General features: G+C 37.2%; 1 protein-coding gene across 5 annotated transcripts; it reads right to left on the reverse strand.

Moving 5' to 3' along the window:
- Nucleotides 1-454: 454 nt before the first annotated feature.
- lima1b (LIM domain and actin binding 1b) lies at nucleotides 455-20,315 on the reverse strand. Of its 5 annotated transcripts, none has more exons than XM_027001929.3 (11): nucleotides 20,178-20,315; nucleotides 14,533-14,680; nucleotides 13,093-13,138; nucleotides 8,764-9,153; nucleotides 5,493-5,547; nucleotides 4,546-4,643; nucleotides 3,926-4,009; nucleotides 3,711-3,747; nucleotides 3,390-3,460; nucleotides 2,723-2,862; nucleotides 455-2,335 (listed from the first exon to the last, which is right to left on the reverse strand). In XM_027001929.3, the coding sequence occupies exons 2-11, from the start codon at nucleotides 14,652-14,654 to the stop codon at nucleotides 1,246-1,248; spliced, it is 2,133 nt and encodes a 710-aa protein (XP_026857730.2). In that variant the 5' UTR covers nucleotides 14,655-14,680; nucleotides 20,178-20,315; the 3' UTR covers nucleotides 455-1,245. The 5 variants fall into 5 exon arrangements, with proteins under 5 accessions (XP_026857730.2, XP_026857729.2, XP_081561845.1 ...); XM_027001928.3 differs by having other exon boundaries at nucleotides 14,533-14,702; nucleotides 20,178-20,303; XM_081705719.1 differs by lacking the exon at nucleotides 8,764-9,153 and having other exon boundaries at nucleotides 14,533-14,702; nucleotides 20,178-20,303.
- Nucleotides 20,316-22,067: the final 1,752 nt, after the last annotated feature.

Raw genomic sequence — 22,067 nt, forward strand, 5'->3', positions numbered from 1 at the left:
ACTGCAGATCAGTACACCCTGCCATTTCGTAGATACTCTAACCCAATCGTCACTCATGTCAAAGTTGCTCAGATTCTTATGCTTGCCCATTGCTCCTGTTTTTAACAATGAATTTCAAGAAATTATTCAAGAACTGACTCTTCACTGCACTTGATCTTCACTTGCATTGTTGTTGAATTCACCTTCCAATGATTTTAATGTCATGGCTGACTGCTGTATACAGTATGTGCGTCTAACCAAAGTTGACTTTGAAAAAACTAATCAGGAATCAGTAAATCTGTCACTAGTCTAAATGAGCTTGTGTGCATTGCTCAGCACAAAATCTATAAAAATAGTTCAATTTTAAACATAAGAATAACATGCATATATTTTACTGAATAATATTCTTTAGAATGCTTTAGTCTATGTAGGCTCATGATGTCTAAAGTACCGACACAGAATTCTACAATAAATACACTTTTTTTTGCAATATTTATTAAATTTGAGACATTACATATTAAAATAATCAGCATTTTAAAGGATTTTTTGGTCTCATATAGAGTAGAATATTTTTGTAAATTATTCTAGCTAGACAAGTTAATCACTAAGACAGGCACCATGTTTTCAAGCACATAAGACAACCAAATGATAAGCCCATTAATATAGAATGTTCCATAAAATGTAGGCTTCTGACCAAAAGCCTGGGAATCCTCAAGGATAAATACAAAAGGCTGTTTTTTTTTAAATGCATACTCAGAGTAAGAATCCCTTTAACATTTTTTATTATAAAACATACTGTAAAACTTTGAATTTCTGGTAATTACCATTTTCTTTATTTTGTTCTAGATCAAAGCTCCATACAGCATTAAAACAACTAAAAGAGATTTGCAGCAAATATTTTAACCAGTTTAATTATTGCCATTTATTTTTCAAAGCAAAAAAACAACAAACAAACAAAAAACCCAGTGAGAACATTTATTCAGACATAAAATATTAAGATAGCCAAAAAGATTGTAAAAATGACTTTTTCCAGGAATTAAAGCAGACATAAGCATGGTTAAAAGAAAAAAAAAAAAAGAGTACCAAAAATATGCGCTTCTTTTTTGGTACAGTATTTAGCTAGCCAGAAAATGAGATGAAAACAAGAATACAGACACACTGAACTGAGACAAGAATCGAAATCAGGCCAGTGGACTATATTGCTCTTGCACCTCTGCAATTGAGTGTTGCTGGGGAGAGTCAGATGTAAAGGTGGGATGAGTGCTTTCACACTTCAGCCACTTCCTCTTCATCCTCTTCATCCTCATAGTAGCGGTTCCTCTTGATCATCTCCTCCACTGTCAGAGCCTCCTCTGCTTCCTCTCCGTCCCAGAAGCCTACGTCTACAGAGGTCCTGTTGGCTTTGTTCTCTACCAGGGAAGGAGTGGAAAGGTGAGAGGATCTAGTGGACTTGTTGAATAATTTCCACTGTATCTCCTCATCCTCTTCATGGTCATCAAGGACTTCTATTTTCGTCGGCTGTGGCTCTTTGAGGATTGACTGGGGCACGTTCTCCTCCGGTTTAGGGAGATATTCCTCATCCTTTTCCAAGCCCTTATAACTATATATAATTTTGTGGTCTGTGAATGAGGCCTTCCTGGTTTCTTTGTTCTCCTCCATTTTCTCCTTTACCTCCTTGCCTTGGATATTTTGTGCTTTAGAAGCAAGCCAGAGATCCTCCAGTGATCCCTGCCCTACCACCCGGGACTTCTGGCGCTCTTGCTGCATGGGATTGGTGGACTCCAAGGAAGGGACCACAGAGAAAGGGCGGCTCCGCTCTTTGAGGGAGGAGCTACGCCGCAGACTCCTCAGTTCTGCCCTCTCTGTACTCTCCATGCTTGACTGTGCCTCTCCCTCTGGAGGCCACTTCGGTCTAGACACTCTTGCTGGTACCCTTCCACTCTCAGCAGCTGGACTCAAGATGCGGGGACTAGTTTCCCCATCAGCCGGTGGTGGCCAGGAGATCTTCAGCCTCCTAGTCTCCAACGAGGTGGCTCCTTGGTGTTTTTCTGTTGCACTCTTCATCTGAGCACTTTTCTCGAGAGAAGCCGTGACATCAGTGACTTTGGCCAGTAGGCATTCATCCACTGTCTGGTCTAGAATATGTTCTGAGATGGGCTTGGCCAGCACAGGCTCCGCTGCAGCAGGTTTCAGCTTTTCTGAATCTTCGGTAACGTCGTCATCGGTGCGGGCTGTCCAAAGCTCCTTATGGGGCCTGTGACCAAAGCCCTCATCATAGTTGCCCTTAGACTTGAAGAGCTGGTTGAAGTGAGGCTTGCAGTAGATGTTCCCATGGAGGGAGGCGTAGTTGGCCAAGCTAACCAGCAGAGGGCAAATATACATGAGAAAGGGGGAAAAAAAACCTTCCTTCCATAAACCTTTTTTTCATCCAGCTGATACACTGCTCTGAACCAAAGTCCAGGGAACTTCCAAAAACACAGCTTGTCTTTTAAATGCTGATCAAGTAAAACATTTATAATATTGATCAATGTGTTTTAAATATTAAATAAATTTAAAAATCCAGTATAATTAGTAAGCCAGTTGAAGTTACATGAGTGGTATGTTGGAAGTGTGTGCTTCAGTGCTTAAAAGGCACAGTATGACCTTACACATTAACAATGAATGGAAACTATTAGTGTTTGTACCACACTAAACTTAAACAAATTAATTGGTTTTTCCATTGTTTACCCTTTTAGGATCTTACCTGAGTTTGTTTTTGCAGTATGCACAGCGAAAGCAGGTGTTGTGGAAAACTTGTTGATTGGCCACCAGTTTCTCTAGTGAATAAACAGTCTTCTGGCATGCTACACAAATCTCCCTGACCGAAAAACGGAACTTCTGTCCCTATAAAAGAACAAGTTTCATAAATGGCACTACATGAGACTGGGATAGAAGCTAAATCTGTTACGCGGAGTTAATCAGATTACAAACTGAGGGACAGCAATTATTCTATGAGTAGTGTATCAGTGGATGTTTTGCATTAGCATTTAGTTAACACAAATGATAGTAGGCTTCTGACCATAGATCAAAGAGATCAAGCAGCATTAAGAACAAGGAGAACAATTGAAGAGGAGACAAAAGCCATTGTTTACTGATGGTAATGCACTTATCCAGAGCCCTCCTGACAAATAGCAAAAAACAAAAAATAATAATCATAACCCACAGACATAAATGACCACTAGTTTTGCACAATATATGTGCAAGAAATGTATGGCTTAATGATATGTGACAAATGTTGGTAGTGTTAGGTTGTACTAATAATTGAAAAAGGTATACTGCTAAGCCACCAAGAGCTGACTCTTGGGAGGAAAAAGAATTGAGTGATGTTTAATTGGAGAAAACACATGCAAATTACACCACAGTTCACTTACCCTAACCAGTCTGGGTGTGTCGTTGTCCTCTGGCTCAGAGACTCCAGGGCTTGCTGCATTAGCTAACACCCCTGAAGGAAGCACACCCAGTTATATAAATAAATAATGCCTAAAACTAATTTATGTAATCAGATTATTACAGTGTTCTGGCCATGCACATTACATCTAAAATGGAAAATAAAATCTACGTTTTTGCAGAAAAGACAAGACTTTTTGATACCATTCACTTCATCAAGGAGATGATATAGTCTATTTTTATGTAAAGGATATTGATGACTTCAGTTTGGGCATGAATGTCGGGGTGGGGAAACACTAACTCACCATTGGTCTGTGCACTGTTTGACTCTGAGAGTGAACTCTGCAAAGGAAGAAATATAGGGTAGACAAACAAAGACAAGGAAAGAAAAAAAGAAAAACAAATAAATGAAATAAAGAAAATAAGAAATGAATAAATTAAATGAATGAATATGATATTAAAATCTTAATCTTAAAAATGGGGTTAAAATGTTTCACATTCAGAAACTAAACAAACATACCAGTGTCTGTCTTGTGTCACCAGGGGGCACATTTTCCTTGTGGTCTAAGGTGGAAGGGCTGGCTTCACTCTCAGACTGGTTAGACTACAGAATTCCAATAGAGCATATGAGTGCTTTATTATTTATTTATTTAGATAGATAGATAGATAGATAGATAGATAGATAGATAGATAGATAGATAGATAGATAGACAGACAGACAGACAGACAGACAGACAGACAGACAGATAGATAGATAGATAGATAGATAACATTGGGTGCTTCTGTGAATTTATCATGCAGGCCTTGCTCATTTGTGTATTTTGTCGCAGAGAAGACAATGCCTAAAAGGACATACACAATAAAGAACAGAATACTTGGCACTCACATGGCAATAAGTATGAGCTACGTACAGCTTTGGATTTCTTAAATACCCATACATGATACAGCATCATGTAATGTAAGTGGGGAACAGCTTCTGTGATCTCACAGAATATACTGAGATACAGAAAATCAGTTTATAAAATAACTCAACCTACATGAATAGACTACCATAAACATATAAATGAGTCTAATGATATAATCCCCACAACCATTTAACATGCATATATCACACACACATACACACAAATGTCCACCTACTGAGCTTGGTTGGGTATGGGATTCATGTTTGTACACAGCAGCCTGATATTTGGCCATCCGGTCCCTTAGAGATTTAGTCCGCTCCAGCGATACCAAACCTAAGAAAGAGCATTTAAGGAAAATTTGTTTACTTTCAGACTATATGCATAATTATACTACAATTACATAATTACATAATAATTACAGTTAAAACATTTGGAATCATCGGTTTTATTTTAATCACTAAATAAACATTATTGCAAACATAAAAGTATTCAACACCACACAGGATGTACATATGTGTAATTGAAAACACATGCTATTTTTAAAGATGTACTAGAATGTGTATTGGGTATAATAGAATTCTGATCATGTGCTAGAACAGTCTACCCTCTGCTATGTTCTTTGAATAACACAAGTGTGAAGGACCTTGACAAAAGAGACAAACAGGCCCTTTATTTCTGTATATAACCCAGTTTGTCTAAACATGGTGTCATGTTCAGTAATCATTAATGTTTGAGGTTACATTATAGTCTTCTATTATGTCAATTGTCTTGAATGTCAGTAAAATGGTAAAAGACTTGGACAAGAAGCAGTAGTTCTCTCACAAGAATTCCAAAGACACAGATACTTGAAAGTGCCTTTCTGAAAGAGCTTTTTTATAAAAGCTAAATTGCTTATATGAATGCATACAAATTCTGTTATATGCCCAGTTTTTGTATTTTACATTGTACATTACACCGTTCCAGGAATCATGTTGCTTTATTGTACTTTTTTACCCTTTCTTTTATTTTGCACTTACAATATATACATCCCACATGGCTATGAGCAGGAATTTCAGTGTAATGGTTTAATTAGGCAATCCAAACTTTGCCAAACTTCTGAATGCAAGTCTGATGTACTGATGTACAATTTGCGTGTGCATAAATTTCTCTGAGTAACAGAGTCTGGTTAGGCATGTCGCATACCTCGGTCTCCCAATCGGATATCCATGTCTTCTGAAGTGCTGCTCTGTCCTCGTGCCTGAACAACAAAGCAAAGAAGAAAAAAACTCAGCCTACTAGAAAGAGATTCGAATTGTAGCTCATTCCACAGAACAGGGTTAAATGTAAAAAAGGTGAAGTACTTATAGTTGGATTCCAATCAGCCAGAAAATCAGGAAGGAAGAGAGCAAAGGAGAGTGCACAGACAATCCACACGCACAGCTGACTATAGCACTCCTCTCTTCCTGTCTCCCTCTCTGTCTTACACAGGAAACCACACACACGCAAAGGTGTTATCTACTTCCCAAGAGTGACAACAATCTTAACATAACAAAGGCTGAATACAGAAACCCCTTGGACTGAATCCGTACTGTAAACAAGCTTGGTAGAGAGAGACAACATTGGTCTGGAAAATCATTAGCATAGTAAAAATACCCATTCATTTGTGTCCAAGCTAAATAAGCCATTGTAATCAAGCAAGCAACTGAAACAATGGTGTAAGTTTGCTTGAGATACTTCAGGAGCCCTTTGCGAATTTGTTTTTTTAAGGTGAATAAATTAAATTTGGGTATAGTCAGAATGGGTAATCAAATAAGGAAAAAAGAAAACACACACACAGACACATACTCTTTTCATGAATTAATTTAAGAACTATTGTGAGACAAACATGCCACCCTGCCCATCCTCCCTGTACCCATCCCTACCAATTCTCTCAGCAGCAATTATTTCCCTATACACCAATTCCATACTCTCTTATGAAATTCTACTGACATTGCTAAAATGTAAGTTTTAAAAAATGCACGTGCACAAATGCATTTGCAGTATAAGTACACATCAGTATTTAGAATGACCTAAACACAATGTTTTTTCTATTATATTCGTAACAAGTTTCTAAGTTTAAAATATCAAATATAACAATAGACAAACAAAAATAAGAATGCAAATAACTGATGACAGACAAGGAATCTTAAAATCTTAGTCTTAATCCAGGACACATCTTAATGAGTGGAGGATGTCACATGTTCAAATCAGATTATGCCAAGGTAAATGTCCTCTTCAGCAAGAAAAATGAGTCATGTCAGTGACAATTACAGAAAAAGCCACCCAAATACCACACAAAACAGAATTAATTAGTCTAAATGATGCCAATTTTGGAACTAATGATGAGCTAATTAGCATAAACAGTTCCAGTTTTGTATCTGTTTATAGTGGTGAAGGTCGTTTAATATGATGAATATTTTGTAAATTTGAATTTGATAGAATTTGATGTTACAATGTTTACATGAAGGCTTAGAGGTTAAAAATAATATTTAAAAAATAATAACAGCAATTATTTTTCTTTTTGAAGATATAATTTTTCATCAGTGCATAATTTTGGGCAGTGGCAGCTCAGTGGTTAAGGTTCCAATTGACTAGTAATTGGAAGGCTGCCCGTTCAAGCCCCAGTACCATTTGCTTCTGCTGGGCCCCTAAGCAAAGATAAAGGCATCAGTTAAATGCTATAAATGTAAACTGTGTCAACAATGTTATTAAATGTTTTCAAAATAAACTGATTAATTAGTGAACTGGTTAAATACATTAACTTCAAATTAGGTATATGAAAATGTACTGAATTGATGTACTTGTTTTCAGCCAGGAATCTTATTTATCTTATGCTTCAGCTAGGATTGTTATCCATAAATAACTTTACTTGTGTTCTTGGTTTCCATCGTTCGAATGTTACATTATGCACCAGTGGGGACTGAGAGAGGAAATGTAATACAAGTATGCAGAGCAGAAAAGTTATGGGTTGCAATATGAGCTGTTGTCACAGCTGTATGCTCATGTAAACCTTATGAACAGACCTACATCTCACAAAATTGTTTTACACCCTCTGATGCTCTATGATGAACAGCTTCATCTCATCAGGGATCTAGCAAACAACAGGTCACATATAATGTCCTCACCTTTAAGAGCGCATAGAGAGAAATATGATCATACCAGCTGATTGTACTGTTGACCTACTAGCCTGCATTCACTGTTGTCTTAGTATGACCTTTATTTACGAGGCATTGCTTGGGTTTGGCAATAATCAGCATGTAGCCAGTATGAGCCAAGAGATACAAGAAAGGCATGGCAAAGGTAAGCAGTCGAAAGTGAAAGAGTGGCATGAGCAGAAGAAGGGGGAGAGACCACTATTTCACTGCGAGTTATACTGTGTATGACACGAATAAACCAAACTTGAATCACTTGAGACATGTGGATTGTAGCTAGTCAGCAGGAGGCTTGTTGTGGAGGCTGTGGGGGGTGGGGCAGGGAAGTGTTAAGGATTGTGTGCATACCTCTCCCATGACATCATTGCTTCAAGACAACTTCGGCACAGCGCAGCTACACTACAGCTAGTGCAGTGAGGAATGTGTGTGCAAGAGAAAAAAAAATATAACGTAGCACTAACAGCAGACTTGCTTCAATTAAAGTGCCATACTTCAATTAAAACAAGCATGGAAAAACATGTTAAAGGTTTGTGTGTAAATGTGTAAAATGCAAGCTGTTGTTCATCTTTGTTAATATCAAACTTCTAATGCACATTTTTCACTAGAGGAAAAATCTGACTAAGGATTCATGAGGAACATCCATGTTAAAAGACCAGACCAGACAAAACAGGCTTACTTTGTCATCTAATTACCACTTCACTGAATCAGCATTTTTCTGAGGCAGGAAACTGTGCCACTGTGCCAAAGTGTGCCACTGTGCCAAATGCATTGTCTTTCCATCAACACCTTTTAGTGAAAGTTACAGAGTTGGTTTTTACAAGGTAGTCCATACCTATTTAGTTGTCTTAACACTTAGAGTCAAATGGAAAAGTCACTAATGGACAAAGTAATTTATACAAGATTTTTAACAGGAATAGTTTTTTAAAGAGAAAAAGATAAAATAGATAAAACTTATATATAGAATGTATTTTTAAAAAATAAGAATTCTGGCAAAGCCATTTTTCCAACATAATTATTTATCTATAGCTAGTTTCAATTTTTTAATGAAGTCATTAAAAACAAGGCAAGGACAAAAAAAGCATATTTTTATGTCCAAGAGACAGTGAGACGGAACACCAGAATTCCAAGATGAGTCAGTTTTAGAACAAGTGTGAAACAGCATGATAATAAACATCAATAATTAGAAAGAAGGAGGCTGCATATATGTATGTGTTGGCATATATTCATGTATTCATCTGTACTTGTACATTAATGTAATCATCATTCACATGAACCTGTCTTACCCTGCCTTCCCCTTTTTCAAACATCATCTTGAGGCTGTTGAGAGGCATGCTCGGCTTATCCAAGGGTGAACAGGGGGAGGTTGGAGACAGCAGACCCCCATGGTCCTCTTCCTCATCTATTTGCCTTTCCTTCTTTGCCTCCATCCCCCCTTCCTTTACTTCCTTGAGCCTTGTGGGTTGCTCCCAACGGGGCACGTGCTGCCTGAGACTGCTGTGCCGGGTGAGGCGTCCCAGGCGGCCCAGAGGGTGGGTCTCTGGTGTGGTGGGTGGAGCTGTGGCAGTGATGGTTTCGGTCGTTGGTTCGGGCTGCACCGTGTGCTTCTGCTCCCAGCGCTTCTTCAGTAGGCTGAGGTTACCTGTGCGTAAAGTAGGGGGGAGGCTCTCGACAGGCTAATGGAGAGATGGAGGAAAAAGTAAACAATGCAAAAAAGAGTCAATGGAGACTGACTAAAGCACAAATAAAGTTAAATAGATCTGTGTTTAAGTCAGTGTTATTGGTCCATATTGGTTCTGTGTACACTCATGCATATTTGTGGTATACCTCTGCTCTCCATAAAAAATAAGAGTGCACTTTTTGTTTCTTAAGGTGACCCAAGATAAGGTAATCAGTCTGCATTAGGCAGACATTTGTATTCTTGGAATGGACAAGACAAGCAAGCAATTTCTAAAATGTAGCCTAGTGGACACTAATTCAGTGAAGCTGTCCAGTGCTAATGTAGTGAAACCACACTGGCATTAATAAAACATAGCATTACTAAGACAGCTCTAAGCAATATCTATGGGCCAATAACTGCCAGCAAACAACAGTCACTCCATGACCTACATGACTATACACACACAACTAAAGGGGGTGTCTAAATTGGCATAAGTTATTTTGTTTCAGTGCAACTTAGTTAGTATATCCTCAATTAGTATATCCTCATTATTCACAAACCAAACAGCCATGCAATGACCAAACATTTATGGAAGAACAAGGAAGTGACTACAAAAAAGTCCTTATTATCTCATTGTACAGTATATAGTATATAATTAAGCCCAAAGCAAATATATTTCCTCATTGTCTAAACCTTGTCTCCCCCCTACTGCCTCTGTACTCCAAGTGAAAAATGAGACAAGAAAGAGAGGAGCTCCCTACACTTACACAATTGCTTCCTCAGTGAAACCAGTTAAAAAAACAGACAAAGAGCAGCTGTAGGAAATGACTGTGAAGACCTGGTGGATGAGGCGCTTTATCCACAGTTTATTCCACTGCTCCACTGCTTTATTCTCGCTGCTGCTTCCGCGCTTGTGGCTTTAAGAGTGTGAGCTAGTGATAAAGCTCTCCCAGATGTTTAGCAGACAGAAAAACTTGAGGTGTAGGTCCCCCTCCCCCCTGCCAAACTGCCCAGAGGGAGGAAGAGTGAGACAAAGGGGGCGAGTGTGGAAGAATGAAGTGAGAGTGAAGTAGGAGAAGAAGAGGAGGAAGGAGAGAGGAAGACAGTGAGGAAGAGTCTGAAAAGAGGGGAAAGGACAGATAGGTATCCAGAAATTCGGACAGTGTGCTGACGTGGGAGAAAGAGAGAAAGAGAACTAGTAAGGGGAGTTCATCGAAACCTTTAGGCAGGAAATGAAACATTTGTGAGGAAAATTAACTCTTTCATCTCCAATTGTAAACATTTATCTTAGCTAATTTGGGACACATTTTTGTTCATACAGGCTGTTCAATATTCAGTTAGCCTAAGGAATTGGACAATACGTTTGTATATCAAACTTTGGATGGTAATTTTACAGTTATGAAACTAAGGCAAAAAGATAAAAATGATAAAAGTATGAGCCTTTCTCTCAAAATGATTCAATTACACCCAGAACACTGTGATATTGACACAACCATAGGTAGATATATAGAAAAAAATGCAGTGTAAGTGTGGGGTGAATCCTGTCACAAGGTGAAGGAAAATCATAATACAACTTTATGTTGTACTGTTGACTGACAGGTGAAGAGCAACAGCTGGTGTATGAGGAAAGGTAAGGTCAGGTAAATGCGGAACTAGAGAAAACCAAAAACAAAAGAAAAACAGAACTTAGAGCAGTATTGTGTTTTACCGATGGCTGTATTCACTGCCACTGATGGAAAGATTGCATTTCATTTTCTAATCTTTGTAACCTTTCAAAACTAGACTTGTTCACCAAAAGCACCACAGTGTTAAAGTCATTGTAAATAAGAGTGTGTTCAATATGATAGTCGCACTACTATTTAATAATCTTTGTGATGTAATGGTTTTGGAAAACCTAGCCCTGATGAATTAATTTGCTTTAATGGTTGATGAACTATAGACTTTAAAGCTCAGTATACATCTGATAATCAAAGCAACAAAAATATTTGCAGTCTCAGTGTAACGAATGTGTTTGACTTTCTTAACAAGCATTAAAGACAACTAGCTATGGCTAACTAACTAAGACTCACTTTTAATTTGAGTCACATTAATTCTCTTAATGCCATGATACACATGATGCATGCTTAATGCATAAGCTCCTTGTTCATACAAGTTGTATAAACACCTTATTTTAGAAATATTGCAAAAAAAACAGAAGTTATTTAAAAAGAACATTTAAACCATTTAATCTAGTAACCATGAATTATCAAATTACCTTAAATATATGTATGGATATTTGTGAAAACTACAGACCCATTCTCAATGACAGCATCGGTAGTTCCTGACTGCCTGAATCTGTTTCCTTTTCTGTTTGTCACATTAAGACAGGTCTATTCTTCTCTGACAAACCAGTCTTGTTCTCTTCTTAGTCAGATTTTATACATAAGTAAGCAGCACAAGGCAGAAACAGGACTATATACTACTTAAGTCATCATAATTTCAATCAGGTATTTTGAACTGCTGTGAAAACTTTACACAGCATAGCACTTCAAGCTGAACCTTGAAGCTGAACCCTGTCAGAATGAGTGTTTACCTGCTATGGTGTAGACCTAATTACCCCAGTGTTAGGTCCTCTACTCCTCTGCACCCACCAAGCCATCCACATTTTTTCTCTTGCCTGAACCAATACATTAAGAACACTGGCAATCACCTCGTACTGGCACGCTTTGAGCTGGGTTATAGTAAAAACATGGACAGGCTGGTGGGTCCTCAGAACTGGGTTGAGAAACAATGTGCTAAAGAATGGGAATGACAGCCCTGTCATACAAACACGACATTCATTACCACTCCACATATTTCTGAAGTACAAACGCCATTATGTTAAGCAATAATCGATGGTCAATTTTAAAGGGGAATAAAAAGGTAACCATAGCATACATTACCCCCAGTGTAGTGATTCCCAACTTTGTTAGAGAGAGATATCCAATCTTATGTTGGAAAGAAGTTTACTTCCATTGTATACACAATCTCAACAAATACACAAGCCTCATTATGATGTCTTTTTTCTATAATACAATTTTTAAAATTTTCTAATTAGCTCAATTCAACAGGTAGAACCTATTAGTAAAATCAACTAGACAATACAAACTCTTGTCAGATCCGTACCATAGTGTCACGGTACGGCCCCCTCCTCCCAAAAGTGTGTGTGTGTGTGTGTGTGTGTGTGTGTGTGTGTGTGTGTTCGCCTTCATGGCCATGCCCTCTCCATGTATCACACCTGTTTGTTGTTTGGTGTCAATAAAGTTTGTGTATATAAAGTCTTGTTGGTTTGTTGTCGGTGTTTAACCGTACGTTAGCCTGTGTGCTACATTGCCTTTTGTTGTGTGTAAATATACATCACATTGTTTTACTTGGCTCGTTCGTGTATCCTGCCTAGCCTCCACGCGTTACACATAGCAATGCAGAATTTCCCTACACATCTGAAACGGCTTTCTGCAATGAATGGGATCATTTTAAAAAGAAGTGAATTCAAAAGGACACAAGAGCGTTAGACATTCATTTGCACTGGCTTATTTCTATACCTGCAAGTTAAAATATCATTTTGCAAAGAACTGAACTATAAAGAGTTGGGACTTGACAGTGCAGAATTTACTATTATTGTTTCCATTTCAGGTATGCTGTATGTTGTGAATTCTGCATCTTCTGCACTTTCAGCAGAAACGTCAAAGCCGAGTCAACTGCTAAAACATTATGATATCAGAAAAGCAGCAATAAAAAGTAACTGACACAATTTTTGAAAAAATCCACTTAAAACTGCTTAAGCCCTCATGTACTGAAACAGGCAGATTCATGTTTGTGCACATGTGTTCATGGGAGCATGCATGCATGTGCTTTGTGTGTGTGTGTGTGTGCACATGTGCATGCATTCACAGCATGCAAAAGATGGAGAGAGCAGAAACTAGTATCAGAAACTTACAGATTTTATCTTGTTGGCATTTGCTTCCTCTGCAGCCTTCTGATACCTGAAAGAAAAATAATAATCACCTTTAAAAATAATGCACTTTTGAGATTTAGCATGAGATACAGCCTTTTTCAGTAACTAAATGCTAAATTTACCCTTTATTACCTCTAGTGGGAAAAGACAATATCACACTTCCTTTACAAAAAGTTACTCATTCATATACCATCCAGGAGAGGGCAGTAGACCATGGGGTCATTTCAGAAGCTCATGAAAATAGCTGAGCTTTAGCAGGTTGAGGCTTAAGTACCACAGACTGCTCGTGTCTGTAATAGCAGGAAATCTTTCTTCTTGCTTCCTGGTGGGGCTCCATCACTAATGCTAAATAATCAAATCATCACCTGCTACCAAACAGTAGAAAAGGGAAACAGAACAAATCTAACTGTTTTTTTAAAGTTTCCTCTGGACAAACCCACCTCAAGACAAAATAACACTCCAAAATTATGGTGCACTTTGTAAGACATTCATAATCAGCCCTTTGTCCCATCCTAGTCCCAAAACATGAATCTACCTTTGGAACTGAGGTCTTTTGAACATTATAAGTAATTTATTTGTTTAATATAATTTCTAGGTTAGCAAGGTAATTTTGGGCTTACTCATCCAACTTTGGGCATCAATCAAAACTACTTCAAGCTGAACCTGTTAGGTGACTACACAGTAAGAGTTTTTTTTTTTTTTCCTGTGCTGGAATCAAAAGGCATCAAACAATAGGTAATCTGAATTTACAAACCTGACCCATGAGCACTACTACTCTGAAAGACCTGATGTGACTCCTCACTTAAGGGGCACTTTACGATCTTTTCTTGTAAAAACTGAAATAAAAATGCTCATCTTAATACAAAAAGGACAATCTGTGGCCCTAACTGACCTTCATGGATGCTTCCATGCTACACAGTACTGCAATGCACATTTTAAGATGAACTGTCTGATTTTTAAAAGCACCAAGGATTTTTTTTTACTATATACTGTATGCTTCAGGTGGAGGCTATAACATTTTGGTATGTCATTAGAGCCATCCATTCTTCTTCCCCTGTGTGAGCCAAAATATGCTGATACTACTAAAGCAACAATAGTTCTGGTTTTGAAATTAGCCATATTCTCCAAGGCAGTGGTGTCTCAGTGGTTAAGGTACTTCATTTGTAATCAGAAGGTTGCTGGTTCAAGCCCCTCCACTGCCAGGTTGCCACTGTTGGGTCCCTGAGCAAGGCCCTTAACCTTCAATTGCTCAAGTTGTACTCAGACATAATTGTAAGTTGCTTTAGATAAAAGCATCAGCTAAATGCTGCAAATATAAGGCTTCTAGAAAGCAGTACAGGTTCAAGTGGCCCACAGTCAGGATTCCAGCAGCACACACACAGCATATACAAACTAGGAATAGGTGTAGGGCATGTCATTTACTTGGAGAAACGTTCAGCGATGGCATTGGACTTGCCACGACCACCAACCAATGAGAGTTCTCTTGCTGTTATGCGTAGTGACTGTGAAGCCCACTGTTTCCGACTGAATGATCTTGCCTCCATGGTGCTCTACGCTGACACTCAGGACACTGATGGAGAAGAACAGAAAACCTGCATAAAAATAAATATTTTCACTATTTGGATGTGCAGGAAAACAGCTTATAAACAATGACATTATAAAATCATAGCAGCATCAAGAATGACACATTAACATCAGTACTAGCATATGTCTTTTTATCAAGGTTTTCATTAAATTAATGTAATGTTCTTATCCATTTCCTTTATTTTTTTTTGTGCCAAGTTGCATTAATGCCTTTATTTCTTTAATACACAAGTTACAGATTACAACACTAATTCTACATTATTATTACAGCACTAACACTATACATTTACAGTAATAATAGTTTGTGGGTTTTGTGTACTCTTTGTGTCATAATTTACTATTTTTTTTGAGAGATTCATGCCCATAGAATTATGAATGCGTTATATAGCAAATACTTATAAATACTGCACCTATGTTTCACTTATCTACTTAATTGTTTGAAAACATCGCTGTTAGTGAACAACATGGATGATATTTTCCTTATGAGAGGTCTTAAAGGTACTATTTTGGGTTTCAAAAGTTTCTAGAGCTTTAAATATAAGAATCAACAGTAAAAAAAAAAAAAAAAAAATCCATATTTTGGGATTCTAAATGTACGATTTTCTGTTAATAAAGAAGTCAAAGGATAATTTTTTAAAATGTTGGTGTTAATGAGGGGTTATAGGTCATAGATAAATTACACAAATCAAGAGGGTTGCTTTATATTACTGTCTAATTACATTATTGCATGTTCTTAATATCTGGATATACTAGTTCTGTGTTTATGTAACGTCTTATGTTTGTAAAGCTTGTACATTTACATTTATGGCATTTAGCTGACTTGCACGCTTGTAGAAATTCTATCTACAACCAAGCCTCTGCACTCCAAACAAGAATGCAGTGTCACATGTATTCATTTCATCTGTCCACACAACCATCTGATTTCAGTAGTTAACAAGTTCTTATGTTTAACAGAAGACAATAACCCAATTAAAGAAATTAAGAAATTGTAATGATCATGCTTGCACTAAAAGCAACTCTTAGGTATCCTATATGAATCTACACAGACTAGCAGTCTCCAGCATTGTTCCTTGAGATTAGATGGGGTAGACACAACGAGAGGGTTACACTCCAGGACATCATTATTCAACATGCCCAAGCAAGTCTTATACTGATTGCATCACTGATTAGTCATGTTAGGCACAGTGAAGTAATAGGTTTCAGCATCTGTTAAGCAGAGTTCCACTGGTAGATATGGTAGATTGTCATTGTATTTCAAGAGGATTTGGGCTTCATAAATCCTCAGTCATGGAACAAATACACAGGAGAGCATACACACAGTATAGAACCAGGGAATTGAAATCAAACCCAATAATAAAGTCATTTTAAATATTCGTCACTTAGCAACAAAACATTTGTGTTTATAATGACTAATATATTTGTCTAATATATTTGTTACTGGCAGTATTAGTCATTCAGTAAACTGTGATGATGAATAGAGAATTCTAAAATATCTCATTTATGACAGCATCGTCAGGCTTACATCATTACAGCCACACCTATGCTTACACCCTCTATTGCAAGTGTAACGTGCAGGACTTTGACCTGCAAATGTCAGATGTTGCTCCCTGGATGACTGTGACTTGGCCCAGCATTCTTTAGTTTGATGTTTGGCATCAAAATTCCATTTGGACAAGTTATAACCTGCTCAGGAGATATAAGATGCAGTTGCTGACCAGGTTTTACAAAACCTTTGCATTTAGAACTGAGTTAAGAATCTAAAATTCTTATTACAGCCATGAAAATAATTTGCAAAGAATTATCTATAGTTAGTGTTTCTCATATTACCCAGCTGTTTTAATGCATGATAGACAAAAAGGGTGGTCCTAACTATCTTCACAGGAGTGAAAATATCTTACAGTCTGCTACTCTTGTTCCATACTTATTCTCTGACAGCTATGATTTTGATGGACAAGAAAAACATCCACTGCAAACCGGAAATTAAAACAGAAAGGATCATGTTCTATAAACCCCTGCACAAAATGTGACTCTACTAAGCTGAAGGTTTAGTTTTTAAGTGCACTCCATATATCTGTAAGAACACAACATATATATTTTTGTGAGCTAATATGTTGTGTACAAGGAAATCACAAAGAAAGCATCAGCAGTTTCACTTGATACAGACCACTGCCAGCATGAAAAATAATGTAGATATGTTGAAGACCAAAAGGTGTCAATAAATTTTCCTTCTCAGCCTTAGTCAAAAAACCACTCTATGCTGAGCAGCCCTGGCCCATGCTTCACTCACATTTGTGTCAGTCCATGAGTTCGGAAGAAATTATTACCTTTTGCCATATTTTATAATGAGGGAGTAGGGGCATGAGGAGGATGGGCACCCCCTTTGAGTCTTGGTTCCTCTCAAGGTTTCTTCCTCATGAGTTTTTCCTTGCCACCGTCACCCCTGGCTTGCTTACTGGGGGGCTTGAACTTGGACATTCGTAAAGCTGCTTTATGGCAACATCTGTTATAAAAAAGCTCTATATACATTTTTTTCATTATGATTTGTATGAGATTCCCTTTTATGATATTGGTTGGCTATTTCATGACATTTTGCCCAATATAAACCCTGAAACTATAATATTTCGATATTTCATAATATTACCTTTTTTTCTAAAATACCCCCCCCACACACACACACACACAAAAACTTTGTGAGGTCTGAGACATTTATAATAATGTTATTAAATATTTATCTCAACTATTATTAATATGTTATGTAATCTATTAAAGTAAACTTCAATAAACCAGCATAAATGTATATTCTTGGAGTGGAAGAAACAATTAATGTAATGTGTCTGACAGTTGCAAAACATTTTCAAATTTCCACATGTAGACTGAAGACTCGTTTGAAAAGAGATCTATTTTGGTTAAAAGAGACCCCCCCCCCCCCAAAAAAAAAGCTGATGCACGTGTGTTCGAAAAGGGTTACCAAGCTAGGATTTCAAAAGAATTTCAAGTGATTATATATATATTCCAAGCTTCTTGAACATTCAGCCCATCTTAAGCCAGTTTCTTCCACAAGAGAGGCCTGGAAAGAAGCAGTGTAAATCTATACTCTATCCTTTTTTAAGGATCTAAAAACATAAGTGATGTTCCAAAGAGATCACCTACATGTAGAGCATACCAGACATGATGTCTGATTTTTACAAAATCTGCATTTTGCAAAATCTGCATACAAGAATCCCTGTTATGGCTGAAATGGTGGAGTGTTGTTGAATATACTGTGGAGTATACATTGTTTTAGGCTGCGTTGCCCAAATCAAGTCCAATGCCTTTTACACAGTACTACACAATACTCAAGCAGAATATCTGAGCTAAATGGCTTGTAAAGTGAAATTTTACTACAGCTGCATTTATCAGTCATTTTGTTGTAGTTTAAGTAAATCTAAAATCATTTTATATAGCTATACAGCAGCCTTGTTAAGCATGTTGTTACATTCTGCCAACCACACATGAGGTTGCTACATTCTGCCCAGCACATACGAGCTCCGCTATTATCACTATTTTTAAGGCTATGAAGACTTAGAGACCAAAGTTCTGTAGTTTTGTGCTGTATGATTATGTGCTGTCACTAGCCTCTCATGTTACTGATTAGATAGCATCAAACTGCATTTTTGGAGTAACTTCCTTAGAACTGCATATCCAAGATTAGATCTGAAATTACTTTTAGGTCATGTGGTGAGTGTAGAGCAAAAAAGGGATTCAGAAGGAGATTAATAGAGTAATAATGTCTTTGCATAAGAAAAGCAATACACTTATATTCAACATTCTACTCACGCATTTAATCCACCTCTGAAATTGGCTAAAATGAAGAACTGAACTGGAATTTTAATCCTGCTCACCTTGAAAATAGGCTCTTGGACAGAATTTAAAAGAATACCATTAGTTATTCAGGTTCTACTAAACTGACTTGTGTACCACAGAATAGTAGCAGACTTGTTTACAAGTTAATGTTTGTCACAGACCAGGATCTATTATGCAGACTTTTGGCCTTGCAAATTTCAAGAACTATACTATTCCCCTGCTTTTTAGAAAGTGAGAGTTAAAAGAATGTAACACTTCCTGTTGTTAGGACTGTAGCTTTTCAGGTCACTCAAGCTCACTAAAGCAAGAAACTTTGGACCTGAACTTTGTGTGCCACTATGCTAGGAATGGTGGGAATACCCAAAGCTAAAAATGGCATGACAAACACACCAATAGAATGGCAGAAGAATCGATCATTTCTGAATCATACAGCACTGCATGATTCAACTACCTTTAATCCTTTTGGCTTTTTAATCAGACTCCAAAGATAACATTTATTTATGTTACACCTTGAGAATATAAATAATTTAGTTTAATCAACAATCATTGTAAATGGGTTTAAATTAGAGTAACTACTAATCATTTTAGACATCAACTTGATTTCAAGCATATTAAATTGAAGTTTTCATAAAACTACCTCTAAACTAAATGTGTTGTATTCTGAAATGGTTTTACTGTAGTGACATCACTGTATTACCTCTGTGAACCGAAGCACTGTAACTCATTCAGTTATCTTTTCAGAGATTTCTTTTCAGGAATCCTTTCGATTCTACATATTTTCACTGTGCAGAAATGATCTACATACCCAAATTTGACACTTTGGACACGATATCATAAATTCACAGAATTCCTCTCAGATAGATGCGTTTTAGTTGAATTTTTAGTTCACAGTATAATGCTTTCTATGTGACCTATAAAAATATTCTGATGATGATGGGGAATAACATTGCCTATATAAAATTGCGACAATCTAAGTTGAGGCAGTTTGAACCATGGCTTTGGTCTCATTCCTTAGACACATGATTAATTTATTTTACTCCTCATTAAACATTCTTGAGACATTTTATTGCAGGTGTTACCACACACTAGACTACCAATAAAAGGCTATACTTTAACAAGAAAACAAAAAATATAGGGAAAAGAGAAAGTGAAATAATATAAAATCAACATAAATAAAATACACAATTGTACAAAGAGACTATACCTTTTAAGAGGTAAAATACAATGCCTTTTCATCAGCTTTGTGTCAACAATCAGATTTAAAAACAATACCAAGTGTGACCTCTTTGTCAGAGAATATAATACGGAAACAAACTGGCAGTCAAACTGGCTCTTCATCTGTGGCCAAAGTATAAGGTGCTAAAAAGCTGCCAATCCCTTCATTAAGATCAACTGTCTCACACGAGTTGACTAATTCAGTGCTTGAAGCAGAAACACAAGCCAAGGACATTCTGAACTCAATCGATATTATTCTGTGTGGATAAGAGTACAAAGAAAAATACCACAAAGATGACCATTCTTTCAACCTGCTTCAGTAGTAGCAGCACCTTGTAGCAGTTTCTGCTTTCATTCAACATTCTCAGAATGTTTGATAGTTCTCTAACATATATGTTATCATAGAAGGACAACATGAGACCCACCTCTGTTGTTCAGCTGCTTCCCTGCTGTACCATAAAGTTTTATATTGTTTTCATGTCCAAGTTTTAGTTAGGCCTCTCCACACCTTTGCTGCGTCACCTGCTTCTAGAGAAAGACCTTAGGACACCTGATACTGCTTTCATGTGGGCGGCGTTCAGTGTGAGTTTGTAAAGGGTGGAGCTAATGGGGGAGGCACAGCAGGGCTACATCTCATTCAGACTAAAGAATGTTCCCTTCCCTTCATCTGTTCCCTTAAGAGAGTCTGGCTGTGGTATAATTGTAATGCATATGTTTTAATGAGTGCACCTTAATGTGCAAGAGAAAATATTGAGAGAGTGTATACCTCTGGAACTCTGAAGCATATGGTTATAATTTAAGACAGGAAATGTATAAAACAATAAATAAATAAAAATAAATAAATAAATACACATTAATTCTGTAATCATACATAATGTTGGCTTTACTTTATTAAACACTATGAAAAAGCATTTTTGTAAATCTAGTATACATTTCTCAACCCAAAAGTCTTTTTTGTGTACCTCAAAAAACAAACTATCATATCTTAATTTCAAAGAAATACAGATAAGAAAAAAATAAATGTAGTTATCTGATTATTTACTAATTGGGGATGGTAGCCTGGTGGTTAAGGTACTTGACTTATAATCAGAAGGGTGCTGGTTCAAGCTGCCACTGTTGGGCCCATGAACAAGGCCCTTAACCCTGAAGTGCTCAAGTTGTACTCAGTCATAATTGTAAGTTGCTTTGGATAAAAGCATTAGCTAAATGCCATAAATGTACTTGTTAGTGAAAGCTTCTTTTGCAGGAAAAATTAGATGCTGTACCTAATAGATATATACATGTATAAATAGCCTCTTGATTTTAAATTTACAGCACATTTGAGATCTTTTGCAATGATTAACTGATAACATTTTGAGGGAAGACAAAAAGTTTATTCTGGATTCCTGTATTGCCATCACTGTGAGATCTTATTCTGGATTCCTGGCTTGTCAACACCCTGTACAGTTTATTGCAGTTTTCACTCCTTAGACATAGTCAAGCAGACAACAGAAGATAAATAATGTAATGGCATTTGGGCCACAAGTGGTAAAATTAGATTATGCAGCATTATGTCTTAGTGACATAAGGAGCTGCATTTCACCTGCCAGGTGTAATCTGAATGTGTCTGTCCTTTCTCATTTATTATTCCCAGAGATGACATTCTGGTCCCTGCTTCCTGCTGTTACATGGTGATAGATTTGCTGCATATATAAAATTATGCTTAATTAGAGGCATGTATCTAATTATACCAGGACTGAATACTGAAAAACAGATGGATGAAATGTTTAACGACCATAAATACCTCTCACTAGGCAGGTTTCAGCAAAAAAATACTGCAGAGTTTCAGCCAGTTTCACTCTTATGAGCAAAGCCATGGAGAAGGAGAAAGAGGAAGAGAGAGAGACACACACACGACATCGTAGACTGCAGACGAGACAGGCGCCCCATTTAAACGAGCTATTCAAATCACTATGTAACCCAGTCAAATCTAGTTTATAAAGGCAATCACACTCGCGTAGCATGTATCCCCGTTCCCGCTGGAACCGCAAGTAACAGGCTACCAATGACACTGCTCTCTACAGGTAGCCACATACTGTAACTGTGCCTGTTAAATAATTTTAACGTCTGTCTAAAGTTTGATATATATTTAGCCTGTGCGATTATCTTTCTTGTTTCCAGATAAGAAGTAATCCAGTGTAATTAGTTCATGTCTAACTCACATCAAGGCATATCCCAAACCGCAGAGAATCCTTAAAACCTAGGCCATCGACATCTGGTATATCAACAAACAATAACATACATTAGTGAAACAAACAAAAAAATAAAAATAAAAA

Source organism: Electrophorus electricus, chromosome 22 (genome assembly GCF_041902795.1).
Source record: "Electrophorus electricus isolate QZ-2024a chromosome 22, ASM4190279v1, whole genome shotgun sequence".
NCBI classification, from domain to species: Eukaryota; Metazoa; Chordata; class Actinopteri; order Gymnotiformes; family Gymnotidae; genus Electrophorus; species Electrophorus electricus.